This window comes from Leucopleurus acutus (assembly GCF_964270905.1).
Source record: "Leucopleurus acutus genome assembly, chromosome: 5".
NCBI lineage: Eukaryota > Metazoa > Chordata > Mammalia > Artiodactyla > Delphinidae > Leucopleurus > Leucopleurus acutus.
Window position 1 is genome coordinate 123,234,793 of NC_139147.1, and position 19,459 is coordinate 123,254,251.

The following is a 19,459-nucleotide window of genomic DNA, read 5'->3' on the forward strand; positions in this document are numbered from 1 at the left end:
TCCGAGCTTAGAAAGCTTTTATATTCTTCCCAGGCTTTCTTTTCAAAAGTGAGACTTTCACTGGGGCCAGTTGTTACACGTCAAAATAAAACAAGGTGAGTTCTTCTTCACTCAGATAGCTATTCATTCATTCATTCATTGGTTCATTCATTCAATGACTGTTTCTTGAGCACCTACCATTGGGGCCAGACATATGCTAAACCTGAGAAATTCCACTGTGAACAAAAGAGACAGAATCCTGCCCTCAGGGTCCTCAGGGTCAAGTGAATTACACTCAACCAGAGTTCAGGTCCCCTGAGGTCAGGGACACACGGATTCCCACTCTGGCTTGTTCCTTTTCCTCTGTCTCTTGCTTGAAATAGACAGACACAGAGAAGACTCTCCTTTGTTCTTTACCTCTCACAAGTCTTAGCTGTGTCTCCCCCACTCAGCATTTCACCTTGTCTACTTTGTTCAAAGGCAAGCGATTCCGGTTCTCTCCAGAGGTGGATTTAATTACCCCCTCCCATCTTTCTAGTTGCAAGATGAAGGAAGATAAAGTTGTGCAGGGGACGATCTGAGGGCAATGACCCAGGTGGGTCCTCAGGTGTCCTTGCTTTGCACCATGAGGTCCTGCAGTCTGGCCTGCTGAATTGGATTAGGAATAAATGCCTGCCTAAAAGGCAGCCATTCAAGGTCTGACCAGTGACCTATATGTGGTCTGGCGTCAGCCTGTCCCATAGGGACATGAACGACCAACACAGCTAATCGCACCCTCTCTTGGGGAGTTAAGAATGAAAGATACAGAGCAATAGACATAGAGAAAGAGGTAGAATGTAACAGGGGCCCTGAAGCTTTTAAGACCTATGAAGGGAAGGCAGCAGACAGAGGCACGAAGTGGATGAAACCATGGAGCGCCCTAAGTTATGTGTAAGCAGAACCCTGCGACAGCATCAACAACCAAAACGGTGGCACAGAGATAACTCCAGCATCCCTGCTCGGCCACCAGAACTATTGGTGCTACCACAAGAGCTCTTGTTATTCCATAAACCATCCAATCCTCTGCGAGCTCCATCTCTGCAGCTGGGCTTCCCATCCTTATTTCCCCTTAGTTCATTGCTACACCTGCATCCTCAAAGGGTAACCTGAACCTTCTGTCTTTGCATCCTAAAAGATCTAAACTAGCACAGATATCCACCTCCATCGAAGGCCATTGCTTCTCCATTACCAGAGCCAACACTTTAGAAACCCCCTAACACAGAGGCTGGACTCTGGATCTCCAGCCTCTGCCTGTACGCCCTCTGTGCAAGCCCAAGGAACACGCAACCTTCCCCAGGTGCTGAGCAATTATTAAAACTTGAAATGCACCAGCTGAACTCCAAACCCTTAGGTAAAGTGAAATGGCCCTTTCTCCTGAGCACTGTGGGACAATTCCTATTGATAGGAAGAGGTCATGAGACTTGAGAAAGGGCACACTGGACAAACTGGGCACACGAGTTGGATGAGTTGGCTTGGACATTCTCAGCTGTAAAATGGGGGTACTCTATCGCCCAGGAGTTGTAAGAACAAACAGGCTACTCTATTTCTCACAGCAGAGTGCCTGTGCTTCACAAATTCCTCTAGTGATGCACTGTGATGATTGGAGGGCAAGTCCAGCACCTCCTATACACATGGCCAAGCTGCCTTCACCCAACAGTACTGACAAGAGCAGGCCCACCTTGCCAGCCAGGCTTGCAAACTGGCTTTACGTCCACCTGCACCAGGGTGTCCTGCGCTGCAGGCTTCTGTCCACAGTCGTAGGCGGTCACCAGGATCTCATACTGGCGTTGCTTGTCATAGCTCAGCTTCTCCGTGTTCCTGACATTGCCTGAAGATACAGGGACATTGAAAATCATTTCAGATCAAGTTAACCACGTTGCAGTTCTTCAAAATCCCTTCTGCCCTCTTTCAACCTTCACCAGAATAAAATGTCCCCTTTCTCTATCTCTTTGTAAAGACTAGGGCAAGTAGGGGCGTGGCTTCCACGTGTGACCTGCTTGTGCCTTGGTGGCAGATTCCCAGGAACTGCCGGCTGGAGCCACCCCAGCTGTGCAACGGAACTGCCGGGTAATTCTGCCCACACGTCTGGAATCCAACTGGTTGTGTTAAGTACGGGGTCGTCAGAAGACCACCCTAAAGTGCACCAAGCTAACCCTACATTAGGCTGTGTCCCTAATGTAGGGCAACGTATGCTCATCTGACATGAAATCTCCGGGAAAAAGATGGAATTCAGAAACGTCCTGACACGTATTTTTTTAACATCTGGGCTCTTCGCCAGGAATGTTCATTGCCTCATCTCACATTATTTTGCTACCAAATAGGAAGTAAAATCAATACGAGAAAACGTGTGACCTCTCTTCTGAAAGCTACACAGAATAACAGATTCCTTGCCCTGGTGGCAAAGACATTTTTCTCCTCCAAGAGAGACCAGACATTGTTTCTGAGCCATTTGTGTGTATTTGTTCCTGTGGGTTTGATATTATGGTTCAGAAATAGATCTTTGACAATTGATGAGCAAACTTTTAATTGACTATTTTTGCTGAAATACAATTTTAGTTTCAAAAAATGAAGCAAGGCCTGACGTGCATTTAATACTTCTTCCTTTTTTTTTTCTTTTTTGCGGTACACGGGCCTCTCACCGCTGTGGCCTCTCCCGTTGCGGAGCACAGGCTCCGGACGCACAGGCTCAGCGGCCATGGCTCACGGGCCCAGCCGCTCCGTGGCATGTGGGATCTTCCCGGACCAGGGCACGAACCCGTGTCCCCTGCATCGGCAGGCGGACTCTCAACCACTGCGCCACCAGGGAAGCCCTACTTTTTACTTTTTGATTCCCAGCGCTTAAAGTCTCCCTTTGTTGAGAATAATTTCATTCTGGCTTTTTTTTTTTTTCAGTGGTGGAGCTGACAGCAAATTAGAATTCAAATGATATCATCATCCTTTGCCAGAAGCGAAATCAAGAGAGTGGCATGGACATATATACACTCCTAAATGTAAAACCGAGGATACCTAGTGGGAAGCAGCCGCATAGCACAGGGAGATCAGCTCGGTGCTTTGTGACCACCTAGAGGGGTGGGATAGGGAGGGTGGGAGGGAGGGAGACGCAAGAGGGAAGGGATACGGGGACATATGTATATGTATAGTTGATTCACTTTGTTATAAAGCAGAAACTAACACACCATTGTAGAGCAATTATACTCCAATAAAGATGTTAAAAAAACAAAAAAAACCCAAATAAACCAACAAGCAAATACACAAACGTGGAATGGCTGACTCAGGTATATATATTTCATTTTTGTGCACCTTTGTTAAAATTAAAAAAAAAATTATTGAAGTATAGTTGATTTACAATGCTGTGTTAATTTCTGCTGTACAGCAAAGTGATTCATTTATACATAGATATACATTCTTTTTCATATTCTTTTCCATTATGATTTATCACAGGATATTGAATATACTTCCCTGTGCTATATTGTAGGACCTTGTTCATCCATCCTATGTAATACTAGTTTGCATCTGCTGATCCCAAACAACCTCCTTGGCAACCACAAGTCTGTTCCCTATGTCTGTGTGACTCAGGTATATTTTTCTGTTTCATCAAAACTAAGGGGAAACTTTTTAATGAGTTTTCTTCCATGCCAACTGATGTATATTGTTCATGCAAATTGAGACAACAGGGACTGACCCAAGAAAGCTCAGAAAATTAGAAAAGCCACATCACGTGTTAAAGATAGGAAAAATCTATCCACCCGTCACTCAATATTAGTAAGATAGCACTCAGCACGAGGTCATGAGCAGGTGCTATGAATGTGAGCATAGGTCAGGGTGTGGAGGGTCAGGGGGTACGAAGTTGCCCAAGACATTGGACCAAGAATTGGAATCATTTCTTCTGCTCTCTGCTCTGGACTGTTTCTAAAAATGCAACTGCAGCCAGTGATTGGAAGTCAAGTTTCCTTTAACAAAGCCGGTCAAGAATCTCTGAATAAAAATGTGTTTGCTGTATCTTTGGCCTGGTGGCGGATGTTCAGAATCCCTTTCCTTTTTCTCCAGATATTTGTTTCGGTCTCAGCTCGGGGTCCCAAGCGCATCTGCAACAGCTCACTGTGGGGTTGGTAACATTCCCTGTGGCTTCTGTTAATAAATTAGTTCGTGGTTAGAGCCATCACAGGGGAGGACTTCTACCAGGTGGAAGCACTGCAATAGGACCACGAGAAGTATGTTTCAGCAACATCTAACTGAACAAAAGGTTTTAACTTTCTTTAAAGTTAAATGGCTCTCAAAAGATACACCTCGTAGAAGAGGAAGGCTCAGGATTTACTGTCCGTGTGACATTCAGCAGACCAAACACTACTGATTGCGGCAGAAAAATAAACAAACACACGAGCCCGCGATCCTTGGCTCCAGTTACGGCAGCTCCCCTTCTGTAAGAAGTCTTAATGAAACTGAGAAACTACTTTACCTTCTCCACCACCACCGACTTCACGCATGGGAGAATGGGTTTCAGAGCACAGGATTTGAAGCATCAGAGTATAACATTTTCACTGATGGTTGTAGAGGGAAGGGTCGTGTTTGGCTAAGTCACACATTTAAAAACATTTTGAAAGATCAGAAACAGCCCTCCTTTTTGCTTCTGTGACAATTGTGTTATTTTCCCCACATGTGAATGATTTCTCCTAGAGGTGCCTTCTCAGGAGAACCGAGTCCACAGTTAACCCAGGTGAGTACTGATCTCTGGGCTTATTTCTCTGTTCCAGATGAACTTGAGAAGGTTAACTCTCAAAGAACTATCCGTACCTACCACGTGTCATAGTGAAGGTATTTTTTAAAACCTCAGGTGGAGTAGCGGTTGCAATGAGACAAGCACACTTACCTGCACCCTCCTTCTGATGGAATTTAAATCGGAGTCGCCCTGTAGGAAACTTATGCAGGCCAGTCACTTTGCAAGTGTTCATACCTTTTGGCCGTGCAATTCCACGTCTAACAACTGACTCCAGAAAAAATGATAAAAATTGCAGACAGAGGTGCAAATATGTTCATCTAAGCATTCTTTATTACATTGAAAGAGAGTAAAGAAACTGGATGCCCAATGGTAAGAGACAAGCTAAGCCTGATTCTCTGCTTAGACCGACTGCTGTTCGTGCTAAAAGTGCTAATTACGAAGCATGTTTGTGGATGGAAAAAATCCACACAATCGAATGTTAAGTGAAAAGGGGAAGCTAAAGAAAAGCAAGGAAAGCGTGGCCTTATTTTGTTCAAGAACTTCGTAGAAGAAGTGCTGGTAGAATGTCAGTAGTGGTTCTCTTTGGTGGGATAACAGGTGACTTACTTCTTCTTATACTTTTCTATGCTTCCCTTGTTTTCCACAAAGGACGTGCGTTTCTCTTCTATTCGGGTGGAAGAGAAGTGTTTTCATGTACTTGGAGAACAGACAGACTTGAGGACACACTGTGCTCATAGGTTATCCGATGCCTGTTACTCACCAGGGCAGCCTGTGGAGGGCTCAGCAGAGGCTGCATGAGACCAACCACTGCTTGGAAGGTAGAAAAGTCTGCCAAGTGGAGACCGGGTGTCACCGAGAGCCCTGATGCTCCCTTAGCCATCATTCCCATCCCTGGCTGAGTGCAGTACTTAATTCCCATGTTACAATGAGGATCTGAGGCCAGTTTTAAGTAGCTTGTCAAGGACCTCTCTCTCTCTCTCACACACACACATACACAGAGTGGTAGGCGTAGGATTAAGACACCTTTGTATTTTTGAACTTAAATACCACTGCCATGTGTTCCTGTCAAATGTCACTGAAGACAGTGATAATATCACTGGTGAAAAGGCTTTGGGACCAACACTCGGGGGACCTGGCTCCAGTCCCCACTCTGCCACTGAGGTGACAGCTGCTGTATGGCCAGCTCTTCATGCTTTAGGGATCAGTTTTTCCATCAGTTCAATGGAAGTGAGGAAGGAGGCCCTCCCAACCTCAGAGAGACCAGCCAAATGCTAGAAGATGGGGGGCTGGAAGCCATCTGAAATGGATCCAGAATTTCCCAAGAGGGAGGTAATGCCACCAACTCAGTTTTTGGCTCATAATTTCAGTCTGTAAATCCATGGGGAATGAATACCCTTCATGTCCCAGTCACCCAGGTAAATATCTAATAATCATGGCGCCATGAATGGAACACTATATGCTAAGTACCTGTGAACATCATCCCCAGGCACTGCTTCTCCCTGAGGCCTCACTACCCCACAGTGGGGCAGGGACTGTTACTGCCATGGGTTTTCAGGGGAGGAATTCAAGGGAAGGGGGGCCGAAGACTTCTGGTTGGAAGAGGTTGAATCTTGCGTTAAAAGAAAAAGTCCTGGGGCCAGAATGAGTGGAGCCCAACTCAATAGTACTTTTTCTTTTTTTTTTTTTAATTAATTAATTTATTTTATTTTCGGCTGCGTTGGGTCTTCGTTGCTGCGCGCGGGCTTTCTCTAGTTGTGGTGAGCCAGGGCTACTCTTTGTTGTGGCGCGCGGGCTTCTCATTGCGGTGGCTTCTCTTGTTGTGGAGCAAGGGCTGTAGATGTGCAGGCTTCAGTAGTTGTGGCGCGCGGGCTCAGTAGTTGTGGTGCGCCGGGCTTAGTTGCTCTGCGGCATGTGGGATCTTCCCGGGCCAGGGCTGGAACCATGTCGCCTGCATTGGCAGGTGGATTCTTAACCACTGCGCCACCAGGGAAACCCAGCAGTACTTTTTCAAATGTGCATGCAAAGAACTTCTTCAAGGAGCTGGCAAGGTCACTGGAAGAAGTGATGGATAAGGGCCAACTGGGAAGCTCATTAGAATGGGAGCTGCTTCTGCGTCTGCCCTTAGGTCCTGCCTTCATTACTTGAGAAATGCTTTTGTAAACCTCGCCATGGGCGGGGTGGGCGGGGAGGGGGGGGCACGCTCCCAGAGTGCCGGCTCTCCTCTTCATCTCAGGCTGTAAACCAACGCTGGAGGCAAAGGCCTGGCAAAGGACCATTACTCACTTTTAATGAGACAGCTAGGTAAATAAATTGGCATGTGTTAGTGAAATGGCTCATCAAGGTGAGTAATTATCTTCGTGACTGGGGCAGTTTACCCTCAGGTGAAGGGATTTGCATCTCCTCTCTCCCGGGTCGCGGCTCTCCAGAACTAAGCAGGAGGCCAAGGGCAGCTTGACCACTTGTTCCAGATACCCTCCGCCATGTCCAGTCTAGCTCTTCAGCAAGGACTTGTCACTCCCCAAGTTCCACAGCTCTTGTGGACATAGACAGCACAGCTGATCATAGGGGACCAGAAACATACAAAGCAGTTGTTTCATATGTTGTAGAGTGGCGTGTGTGTGTGTGTACGTGTGTGCGTGTGTCATGTATGTCTGTGTGGTGGGGACAGGCCAGCCACTTCATAGGGCCTGTAGGAAAAGCTATCAGGAGCAGTTCTTCTAATTGAAATTACCTGCTTCTTAGTCCTGAACCAAACTTTAAAGTCCAGTATTTTCTCCTTTGCTTTCTCATGCGTTGATCTTGTGTCCTACACACTTAGCCTCTAGTGATGTCCAGGTGTATGACGCTGGCCACACGTTTGAGCATCTTTTAAGGAAACTTCCTTATTACCATTTTGTCTGTTTGATGAATATTGGTTTCATCTTCTGAGACAGATCATAAACTCCAGGAGACCAAGGATGAGGGTGTCTCCTTGGCCTCCATGCCCTATGGAATCTGCTGCAATTCTCAGGATGCAGAAGACTCTGTCACAGGGTAAGTTTCTCCCTGGTCTCAACATCAAGAAACACGGGAAGCACTGAAGATTTGCGAGCAGGTGACTGATGGTATTTCCCTCTAAGCATGGGCTACCGGGAGGCTGAGGGCTAATTCGTTGCCTGACCCTGGTTCATGGCACGCTTTGTGCCCCACCCTCACCCTTGACTCTGCCTGACTTTCTATTTTTTATTTGATTTTTTTTGCTAGAGGGTAAGCTCCATGTGGAGCAGAAGCTCCACTTCTGCTTTGACTTCCCCTCTCTCTCTATTCCCAGTTCCCAGCACTGTACGTGGCACTTAATAAACATTTGTGGCGTGGACGAGTCTCAGGTTTTGCAGCTTTGCCATCACTGAGCAGTTAAATCCTATTTGAAACAGTGAGGATAATGTACGTACACCCACACACTCCTGCTAATAATGAGACAATAGACTTGATTAATATCAAGTTATTGAGAATTACAGTTAAAGTGGGCTGAGTTGATTGGGTCTCTGGCTGTGGTGTTTACACTGCAATGAGTTTTTTAATAATGGTGATGGGGAAATATCCAAATGGCTTTCTAGGATTCTTTTCAGTTCAGTAAGCTTAGTTTGAGATTGGAGTGTGGTGGGAGGGGTCTTTCATTCCTCATTCTCACTGGGGTGGAAGTTCTCAAAAACCCTTGGCAAGAGCTTTAAAGATTCCTGAATGGATCTATAGCTTGGACGGTGTTTCCAAAATCTCCGCCTTCCCTTTTAGCTTCTCTCTGTCTGGGAGCAGATTGTCGTGGTGTGGCTAATGTCACACTTGTTATACAGGAAACTCAGATGTGGCTGAGTTGATGGCATGGCTCACATCTGGATGACGGCAGGAAAATTCTACCAGAAAACCAACCTGTCTTCAGTATCCAAATGCGTGGCATTGTGAGTTCTATAGACTATTCACTGAGGAGGTTTCTGGGGTGTTTTAGACCTGGCCGGGCTGCTGATTACGTAAGGTCATCCCTTCTAGAGCAGGGCTGAGTTCTGGGTTACAGAGCCTACATCAGGGATAGCAAGGGAGGCGTCACCTGCCAAGTGCATTCAGAGCCCTCACTTGGCCTTCAAAGGGGTGGGGGGTGGAGGTGTTTCCCTGCTTCCATTCACTGGGGTCCTCTCAGGACACTCACCATTTCTGTCGATGGCAAAAGGAACATCAGTTGTGACGATTTCATAGTTGCAAATCTGGCTGTACTGTGGGGAGCAGTCCTCGTCGACAGCCTCCACCTGCAGGATGCTGTCGTAGATCTTGCCCTCTGTCACGACAGCCTTGTAGGCCGGCTCTTTGAAGGTGGGAGCAAACTCATTGACGTCCTTCACCTGGATATGGACCACGGCCCTAGGACCACACACAGGAAGGAAGAGATGGTGGTAAAGAAAGGATCACACCATCCTCCCACACCTCCCACAGGTACTGACTCAGGTCCCAAGGTCAGGAGAGTAGAGAGACCACAAGACAGTCGGGGTGGCTGTTGTCTGAGTGTTCTGTCCTCCCTCCCATTGAGACCCCTTTACCTGTCCTTGCCCCGATCCTCTGAGATGAATCCACCCCAGAGAGGTGCCTCCCCTTCTCTGACCTTCCTAGTTACAGAGCTTTAGGTGACGCATTTCCTCTATCTCCTCATTCCCTCCGCTATTCATTCACTCCAACCAGTAAGAATTGAACCACTCTTACTCTGGGTTAGGGGCTGAGCTAAACTCTATTTGAGAGTTACAACCCCAGATGAAAAGTGCTGTGATGGAGAGAAGCACATGGCCTGGCAGAAATCCAGGGAAATGTCCCAACGAGGTCTGCAGGGATGGGCTGGCTGACAGAAGGCTTCCCAGAGGAAGTGACATCTGAACTCAGTCCTGATGGTAAAAATAGGAGTATCTTCATGGGGAGCAGAGGGGTGGAGTATTCTAGGGGTAGAAGGAGGCCCGCGCTGATGCCTGTAGGGGCCTGGGGACCTGGCCAGCAGTCAGGCTGGCCGGAGCAGCACGGTGTGACCACTGCACATGCATATCTGAAGAGCAGCGTGTGAATGGAGATGGGAGGGCGGGGGTGGGAGGGGTCCAGGGAGATCCATCAGGTCACTCACTTGTGCGATTTCTTCCAGGCTGTCTCCTGGGGCCCCGTGCCACAGTCGTAGGCCTGGATGATGAACGTGTACTCCTTCTGCAGTTCACAGTCGATGGGGCTCCTGGCGCGGAGCCGGCCCTCTCCCGACGTCTTGTTGAGCACCACAGCCTCGAAGGGCAGCTCCTGGCCATGGATCTTGAATGCACAGATTTCCCCTGCAGGAGGATGGAAGGCAGAGAGCGGGGATCCTGAGAACGGCCACACTGAACACAGAGCTTCGACTGGACCAGATTTGCAAACCCAAAACCAGACCATTTCCTCCACACAGATAATTGTCAATGCAGAAGTGGCCTTTGGGCTTCCCTGGTGGCGCAGTGGTTGAGAGTCCGCCTGCCGATGTAGGGGACGCGGGTTCATGTCCCGGTCAGGGCAGATCCCACATGCCGCGGAGCGGCTGGGCCCGTGAGCCATGGCCGCTGAGCCTGCGCGTCCGGAGCCTGTGCTCCGCAACGGGAGAGGCCGCAACAGTGAAAGGCCCGCGTACCGCAAAAAAAAAAGAAGCGGCCTTTAGAACTAAACTCAGACCAACACGTTCATGTCCTGGATGGTAAAACTGAAATGTGCCCCATCCGGTGTACCCGGCAGAAAAAGTGGGGTGTGTGGGTGCTCATCAAGCAGGGAGCTGGCTGATATCTCACTTTGCCCCTTTTCCCAGGAGGTTTCTCCTTTGCCCTCTGCCCAGTATGAGATTAAGGAACTTGCCTGCGGTCAAAAGACAAATGACTGCAGAGGAAAGGAGACAAAGGCCAAAGCTCTCAGTGTCTTTTGTTTTGTGACAACATCCTTGATTCTTCAAAGTGTGCTCTGTGAAGCAGCGGCCTGGGCATCCCTGGGGAGCTTGTTAGGAATACAGACTCCCAGGTCCCACCTGGACCCCCTGAGTCAGTATATGCATCTTTTTTTTTTTTCTGGTGTGTCCATGATGTCTTTTTTTTTTTTGAAGTATAGTTGATTTACAATATTGTGTAATTTTTGCTGTACAACAAAGTGATTCGATTATATATATATAATGGAAAGAATATATATAATGGAAAGAATATATATACTTTTTTTTTTTTTTTTTTTTTTTGCGGTACACGGGCCTCTCACTGTTGTGGCCTCTCCCGTTGTGGAGCACAGGCTCCGGATGCGCAGGCTCAGCGGCCATGGCTCACGGGCCCAGCCGCTCCGCGGCATGTGGGATCTTCCCGGACCGGGGCACGAACCCGTGTCCCCTGCATCGGCAGGCGGACTCTCAACCACTGCGCCACCAGGGAAGCCCTTATATTCTTTTCTATATAGTTTATCACAGGATATTGGATATAGTTCCCTGTGCTATATCGTAGGACCTTGTTGTTTACCCAGCCTATATATAATAGTTTGCATCTGCTAACTTAATGAGGGTCCCCAGGTGATCTGTTTGCTCAGTAAATGTGAGCAGCATTGCTTGGCTCTGTCCTTTACTCTTGGTTTAAGCGCCCCGCGTTGCTGTAGCCTCCTCCCCCTTCTCGCCTCCCCCCCTTCACGTCTCTCACCTACCACTTCCCTGCGGGGACAGGGACACCACTTGGAGTTGCCATGTTCTCTCCAAACAGCGGGGGTGAGTTTATGTGAGTTCCAGAATCCCTGTGGAGCCTGAAAAGTCAACTTCTTAAAGAGCTGACCATGTTGTGAAATGAATACATTTCTCTCCGTCAGCTGGGTTCATGTGTATTATAGCTATTTCTCAGCATTAAAACAAGACCACGAAAATATCTTCTTTATCTCAGTTGATGGATATTTGTTTCTTGAACCCTGACTGTAAGCCCTGTAGTAAGTGTCCTGGAAAGTACTGAAGATTTGAGACACGTTCTCTTCCTGTGTTGAGGGAGCTTACAGGCTTGTTGGGGAGACGATGTGCAGATGTCCAGAAAGACCCTTCATAGAGCAAAGGGGTGTGTGAGTGTCACATGACACGGGCAGCAAGGTGTCCAGCTATAGGCTGCTGGGGAGTGAAACACAGGCTTGAGCCCAGGGGCTTGAGTCACGTTCCAGGTTCACTACTGACTTGTTGATTTAGTCAAATTATAGTGACTCTCTGGGTTTCAACTGTGTCACCTGTAAAAGGGCCCAGGAGATAATGTTGCAGGGAGAACATCTACCTGACATGCCCCAAGCCTGGTCTGACATTGCCCCAGCTGCACTGCTGCGACCAGGATGAGGTGCCTACAGTCTAGAGTTTAAGGGGGGCCTCAGGCTCAGGGCGACCAGGCATCTGCCCACAAAGCACAGGCATCGTGAGGAGAAGGGGTAACGCGGCTGCGTGGCTGCTGTGTGTCAGGCATCGAGCTTTGTACCTCCGCCCAGGTGATCTGGTTTAATCGTCACAACAACCCTGCAAGGCAGGTGTTTTATACCAATCTGTACAAATTAACAACAACAGCAAAAAGGATCAAAGGAGTTATTACTTGCTTAAGGTCACAGAGCGGAAGTTGGTGCAAACCCCAAGTATGGCTGAGTCGTAACTCCACGCCCTCTCTGCCCCACCGCGCCGTCTCCAAGCAGCCCCGTTACTTCTAAGGGGACCGCCGAGGGAATTGCTTCCAGTAACATTCTACATTCCCACTCAAGGCTCACTCAGGAGAGGAAGTCCCCACCCCATTTTACATATAGGAAGGTGCCCCGATCTCTTACTGACAATGTTTTCTGGGATGGTCAGTCAATACCAGTTTTACCTTTAGGCTTTTGTTTTTTATTATTTCGTCGATCCTCAATTTCATTATGAACACTCCACTTTCACTACATTCCCTCCTGGCCATTTCTCAAATGTAGTTGTGGAATAATGGACAAGACAGCTTGTGGGCCAGGCTCTAACAAGAAGGCTGGTTCCCATTCCATCGCTGTTGCTCAGGCCAGTTACTGCCTCTCGGACAAGGCTAGCTCTGCAGCCTTCAGGGCAGGAGAACAGGTTACAACGCATCCTCAAGTTTCATTTCTGCTCTGAATTGGCTGGGGTTGAAGGGATGGACTTCTGACATGCCTGCCTTGAGATTCTATCCCAAGATCAATGTCAATGTGGGAATATTAGCAGCGAATGAGCCCAGACTGGTTCTGGGGTGTTCTCTGGAGTGCCCAACTACAGCCATGATTCTAAGACCCATCAGACCAGACCATTTCTCTTTGAAGAGTCCAATTAAACTAAATATAAATGAGGGTCATTTTCTGTTGGAGATATCTGATCACACCTAAAGTAGTTCTCAAGGCTCAGAAATCCTGAACAAGAAGAAAGGAGAGGAAGGAGGAAAAGGCAAAGGAGGAGGGAGAAATGCAGACATAAGGGGAAGGTAAGAAAAAGTAAACCTCAGGGCAACGTAATTTCATCGAACTAATTTCAGCTCAATAGAACCAGAATTTTTTGAGGATGGAGTGAGTAAGTGCAAGGCACCATGCTGGGGCTGGAGACACATAAAAAATGACTTGTATACCTTAAGGGATAAAGATACCCGATCCTCAAGTCCTCATTACCTCCTAGAAGAGACAGTGAAGTTCACAAGGGCGATGCCATGCTCACTTAGTTTGCACCAGCTCAGACTGAGATGGGACTTAGCCCCCTTTAAACAAAAACTAGAATTCATGCCACACTCATTTATCCCACCTCTTCATCTGACCTGTGTGTTCTGGTTGCAAAAACATTCATTCGTTTATTCATCCATTCACTCACCTCATATTTATTAGGGACCGCGCACCCAGCACTGGCAAAACAGTGATGAACAAAACCCTGGCCCATAAGCTGCTGGCAGTCACGTGTGGGAGGGAAATAAGGAATCAGATAATCAGCTACCTTTATGAAGGATGGCGATGGTGATACACGCATTGAAGGAGGGCTTCTTGGTGCTAAGAGACTTCTGACCTGGGCAGGTCAGGCAGGGAGGTCTAAGCTAAGGATGTGATGGCTCAGCTGAGATCACAGAAGAGAAACAGGGAGGCACCCAGGCCACGAGGAAGGGGACTGAGTTTCAGGCAGAGGGGGCAGCACACTGTAGTGCCCTTCAGAAGGAAGGGACATGGGACTGCAGAGACCGATGTGGCCAGAGTAGAGGCAATGGGGTAGGGCCAGTTTCATGGGTGTGTGACCTGAGAGGCACATGAGGGCCATGTACTCAAGAGGGCCCTGAGCTTGGTTGAAATCTCTGCTGTCACCATGTTGAAATTCTTAATAATTTTATCTTTGAACTTGGGTTTTGTAAAGGAAGGCTGATGGGACAATGGAGCGTGTTCTGAGCAGTGGAGATGGGTGTAATAGGCATGCCTCCCCGTTCCTGCTCTCTCTTCATATCTAGTGCTCAGGATGTACCACAAGCACAGCATTATGGTGGACCCACGGTGTGGGGATGGGGGAGCGGCATTCAGGGGGACTCAGAGACAGAACAAGGTAAGCATATGACAGCTACGAGTGCATAGTCCACTAAGCAGGGAGCTGACAGCCCCGAGAGGCTACCCCTTCTGTTTGAACCAAAATTGTTTTGAACACAGAAAAAAGGCAAGCAACCGAAGAACATCGTCCTATCCTTTCTTACTATGTTACTTCCCTGTAGTAGCCAATCACTTATGCTGAAAATGATGACAGAGAAGAAAAGGAAAGATAAGACAATCCATTATTCCTTTCTTTTCACACCATCCTTACTATCAGCAAGTCAAATGCAGAGAATGTTGGTAGAATACGCACATATCAAGAAGTGAAATGAAAACCATGGAGTACCATTTGTGTAGCCTTTACAATGCTCTGCTAAAGAATTAAATACATATGCATACCTGAGCTAGAACATGCAAATGCTGTAATTTTCAGAGATTCTGCACAGCAGTTAACTGCTCTTCTGTTTGCATTTGAAACAAATGGGCATTGCACAGTATGAAGATAAACTGTAAAATCTATGCTAATCATTTAAAAATTTTTCTTTACTTAGAATCACATCAAATAGCAAATTAAAAGCACAGCAAGTTGAGAGACTGTGGAAGGAATATCCTGGGATAGAATCCTGAGGAGGAAGGATATTTAAAACTGCAGTTCCCAGTATCTGTGAATGAAACATCGGGCTATCACGATCTTTTGTGAGGCCTGCCGCTAGAATTCGTTGTAACTAATAAAGCACTATAGTGGGAGGGTGATGTACTTAAAAGATCACACCTAATGGTTTCTATATAAAAAATATTGTAACAGGGAAGAACAAAATCTGACTCCATGTTGGATCTGTTTCTTTTACTTTAACCTTTGCTCTCTGTTGCTATTTGTTACTATGATCACTAAAAGGATGTTGTCTATAGCTATTGGCATACATAATGGCCTCCCTCGGGGAACACTGCCCCTCTGCCTAAATGTTAAACTAAAGTGCTTTAGTTCAGCTCACAGGGAAACATTCTGACCCTGCCTACCTGTGAATGGCTGCAAGAAAGAAGAAATTAACACATCACCTCCCCTAGGCTGGCCAAACCAGGAGATGTTTTGCAAGACTTATGGCCTTTTTACTTTACTTCCTCACCTCCTCCCCATCTCTGTCCTATAAAAGAAACTAGCATCCAGACCCTGATGGTACTCTAGGACATTAGTTTGCCAACTTCTCAGACTCCCGGCTTTCTGAATAAAGTTGCTATTCCTTTCCTCAACACCTTGTCTCCTGATTTATTGGCCTGTCATGTGGTGAGCAGAGGGAGCTTGTACGCAGTAACAATATCACTTTTAAAATCTTGCTTTCCTAGAAAAATGGTACAAATGAACTGGTTTGCAGGGCAGAAATAGAGACACAGATGTAGAGAACAAACGTATGGACACCAACGGGGGAAAGCGGTGGTGGGAGGGGTGGTGGTGGGATGAATTGGGAGATTGGGATTGACATATATACACTAATATGTATAAAATGGATAACTAATAAGAACCTGCTGTATAAAAAAATAAAATACAATTCAAAAAAAAATGTTAAAAAAAAATCTTGCTTTCCAATCTGCTTTCTGAGGTGGGAGACTTAGCGTGCCAGGACCTGTGTGTGGGAGTGCAACGCACAGATGCACATGCATTTGGGACCAGCAACGGGTTCTGTGGGGAAATGGGGCCAGCAGCATGGGGCTATCTTGCAGTGGCTGTGGCCTAAGGTGGCTGAACTCAGCTTCACCAAGAGCCCCCTGGAGGGGCCAGACCAGAAGAGGAGCCCCTGCAGTGTCTGGGGCTGGGTGGCGGGGTTTCCATGGCTCCAGCCCCTTATTACCTACCTCTATCTCACAATTACCTTTTCCTCTGCAGTAACATGCCTCCTGACACACCAGCAGAAATTGGTGTAGTTGTCTCCTAATTCCTCCCCTAAGATTCTGGGGGAAATGAATGAATGAATGAAAGAAATTGATGAATGAATGAATGAAATTGATTTTTAGAATGTATTTTGTTCCTACTCTTGCATACCCTTGACCAACAGATTGGGTTGATTCTATTTTCCAAGTGAGGAAACTGAGTCTCAGAGAGATTACCTGGTTCACCCAAGGTCACTTTGATGGTAAGGAGTGGCTCAAAGACCGATGTCTAGACCCTTTGAATCTAACACTTGTACCCTCTGTTCTTTCATGTGGGTGTGATGTTCCAGAAGAGGGGTTCTCAAAGTGTAATCTGTGGACCCCTTGGATTCCCAAGGCCCTTTCTGCTATGTCCACAAACTCAAAATCATCATCCTATGAACACTAAGACATTATTTGACTTTGTCTCTGTGTTGATATTTGCATTGTTGGTATAAAACCAGTGGTGAATAAAATGCTGGTGCCTTAGTAGCACCTGACCTCATTCTATGTGACATACAGTCACTGTAAAAAGAAAGAAAGAAGGAAAGAAAGAAGGCCAATTTCACTTAAGAATGACTTTAACGATGCGGTAAAAATTACCCATTTTATTAAATCTCAATCCTTGAGTACATGTATTTTAATATTCTGTGTGACAAAATGGAAAGTACACATAAAACATCTTTGCAGAGCAAAGTACGCAGGTTTGTCTCTAGGAAAAGCTTTCATGTGATTTAAGTTGAATGGGAGCTAAACTAGGAAGTTTTTGTAGGGGATGCTATTCTTACTTGAAAGAATGATTGACAGACAAACTATGTTTATTCAAACTTGAGTGTGTGGCAAACTTCCTTTTAAAGTAAGCCTGTCACTTCAAGGAAAAGAACTCATAGTAGTGGTTGCCAATGATAAAGTTGAGACTTCAATTTTGGAAAATTTGTGCCTGCCATAGAGAGTGAGACAATTTACCAATGCTTTAATACTTTTCTGATGAAGTGAGTAGTGCTATTAATGACTGACTGATAATGTATAATGAAATATGTCAACTTTAGAAAGATCTACTTAACCATAAATCACTAACTTCTAAATGATCAATGCATACTGTTACACAGAATGTATGGGTAAAAGATTCATTCAAAGGGCAAAATAGACCAATGGATTTTAATGCAGCAGTGTATAATGAGTTCATTGATGTGATTCCAGGTACTTTATTGTATTGTAGCTAAACTTTAAGAAACCATTGCTTATGGAGTTCTGGTACAGTATCAGAGAAGAATAGCTACAATTATCTGAAAAGATTAAAATACTCCTCCCTTTTCCAACTATGTATCTGGGTGAGGCCATATTTTTTTCTTCACATACTTTGACCTAAAAGGCAGATCACAACAGATTGAAGGCAGAGAAGACATGAGGATATTCAAGGCAGACATTGAAGAGATTGCAAAAATGTACACGATGCCACTCTTCATACTAAGTTTGTTTTGGAAAATGTATTTTTTGGATCAAATTATGTTATATGTGTTAACCTGGAATGTGTTTATTATTGTAATTTTTAAATAAGTTAATAAATAAGCATTTGTAAGTTTCTTAGTTTTAATTTCTAAAACAGTAAATATCAATAGATATAACCCACATAGATAAACGCTCTTCAGAGTCATTAGCAATGTTTAAGAGCATAAAGGGTTCATGAAACCAAAAAGCTTATAATTTATCAACCATAGTTTCCACCTAGATCATGATTCCATATCCTATTCCTGATACTTGAAACATGACCCACCACCTCTCAGAAAACTCCCAGTCTCAGAGGAACTCATTTTTCTATGTATTGCACAGCTGGGGCATTTGCAGTGAGAGTAACCAGGCAGAGCTCAATGTCTACAGAGCTCCGGTGGTGGGGAACTTCATTTCCACATCCTCATCCAAGCATGGGTGGTAAACATCTGGCTCTGGAGCCAGAGAGGCTGGGCTCGAATCCTGCCTCTATTAACTACCTGTGTGACCCTGGGCAAGTCACTTATCTCTCCGTGCCTGCTTTCTCATCTGTGAAATGGGACAATATTAGCAATAGTTACCTCATAGCGTTCTTGGTTGTTGGAAGGATTAAATGAGTTAATATACACAAAGTGCTTAACAGTGACTGGCATGACGTATGTACCACCTAAGAGTTAGCACTCCTCACTCTTATTATGTTGTAGAAAAGCCACATACTTCTGGCTAACTCCCTGTCCATGTTTGAGATCAGAAGAGGCTGAATGTGGAGCTCGTTTCACCATCAGAAGTATTTTGAATGTGTGTCACATGTGTCATTAAAAATCAGTCTGGCTCCTTGAAGTACCTTACATTTATCAGTCACAGCTTTCACATCTTTATTTTCCTGAATATCGTTGGCTAATATCGTTGGCATCCTGTGAATTTGCAAAATCTCATCCAGGGCCAGTACTGCCTCATGGGGAAAGTTCATTGAGGGGGTGGGAGGTGTTGCGTGTCTGATTTAGCTCATCACAGTGACTGGGGATTGCTAATGGCCTTTATTGGTCAAGAGCCAAGGGTGCTAAATGTCCTGCCTTGAGCAGGCCGGTCTTATACCATCAAGAACCGTCTCATCTGAAATGGCCATAGCATCCCCTTGAGAAACACTACACCCCCAGCATGCAGCTAGTCTGTTGGAGCAAACATGGCCAGGTTCATGACACCAGCTTTAGGGAAAATGATAGGTCCTGCAAAGGCTTCTCTTCCAGATTTGTGAGGTCCCTCCCGATGGAGGGTGGTACCATCTGCTCTCAGCTGCACACTCCCAGTACACACACTTGGCAGGCAGGGAACATTGACCACACTGCCGGAGGGCTGGGCGGAAGGGTTTCTTAAAGCGTACTCTACATGGAGACATCTGTATTCGCTTTAGGTGTAATAAAATGGAAAGGACAAACGCTAATCACAACAAGAGGTACTCATGCCCAGAATATCAAATTAGGGCCGAACTGAGAAATCTACACTTTAAAAAAAAAGGTTGATTTTAAGCCCTCCCATTTCAGAGAAAAACTTGGATAGTTAGGGAGTTTGGGATTGACATGCACGCACTGCTATATTTAAAATGGAGGGGAGGACCTTCAAGATGGTGGAGGAGTAAGACATGGAGATCATCTTCCTCCCCACAGATACATCAAAAATACATCTACATGTGGAACAACCCCTACAGAACACCTACTGAATGCTGGCAGAAGACCTCAGACCTCCCAAAAGGCAAGAAACTCCCCACGTTCCTGGGTAAGGCAAAAGAAAAAA

General features: G+C 46.1%; 1 protein-coding gene across 2 annotated transcripts in view; it reads right to left on the reverse strand.

Moving 5' to 3' along the window:
- The window catches only part of CLSTN2 (calsyntenin 2), a gene marked incomplete at both ends in the record, with an annotated part of 634,289 nt that overhangs the window by 136,863 nt on the left and 477,967 nt on the right, over nucleotides 1–19,459 (reverse strand). For both annotated transcript variants that reach the window (XM_082839413.1, XM_082839414.1), the window contains 3 exons: nucleotides 1,697–1,846; nucleotides 8,916–9,124; nucleotides 9,867–10,062. In XM_082839413.1, the coding sequence (XP_082695539.1) occupies nucleotides 1,697–1,846; nucleotides 8,916–9,124; nucleotides 9,867–10,062 (555 nt within the window). The remainder of the gene's footprint in view (nucleotides 1–1,696; nucleotides 1,847–8,915; nucleotides 9,125–9,866; nucleotides 10,063–19,459) is intronic.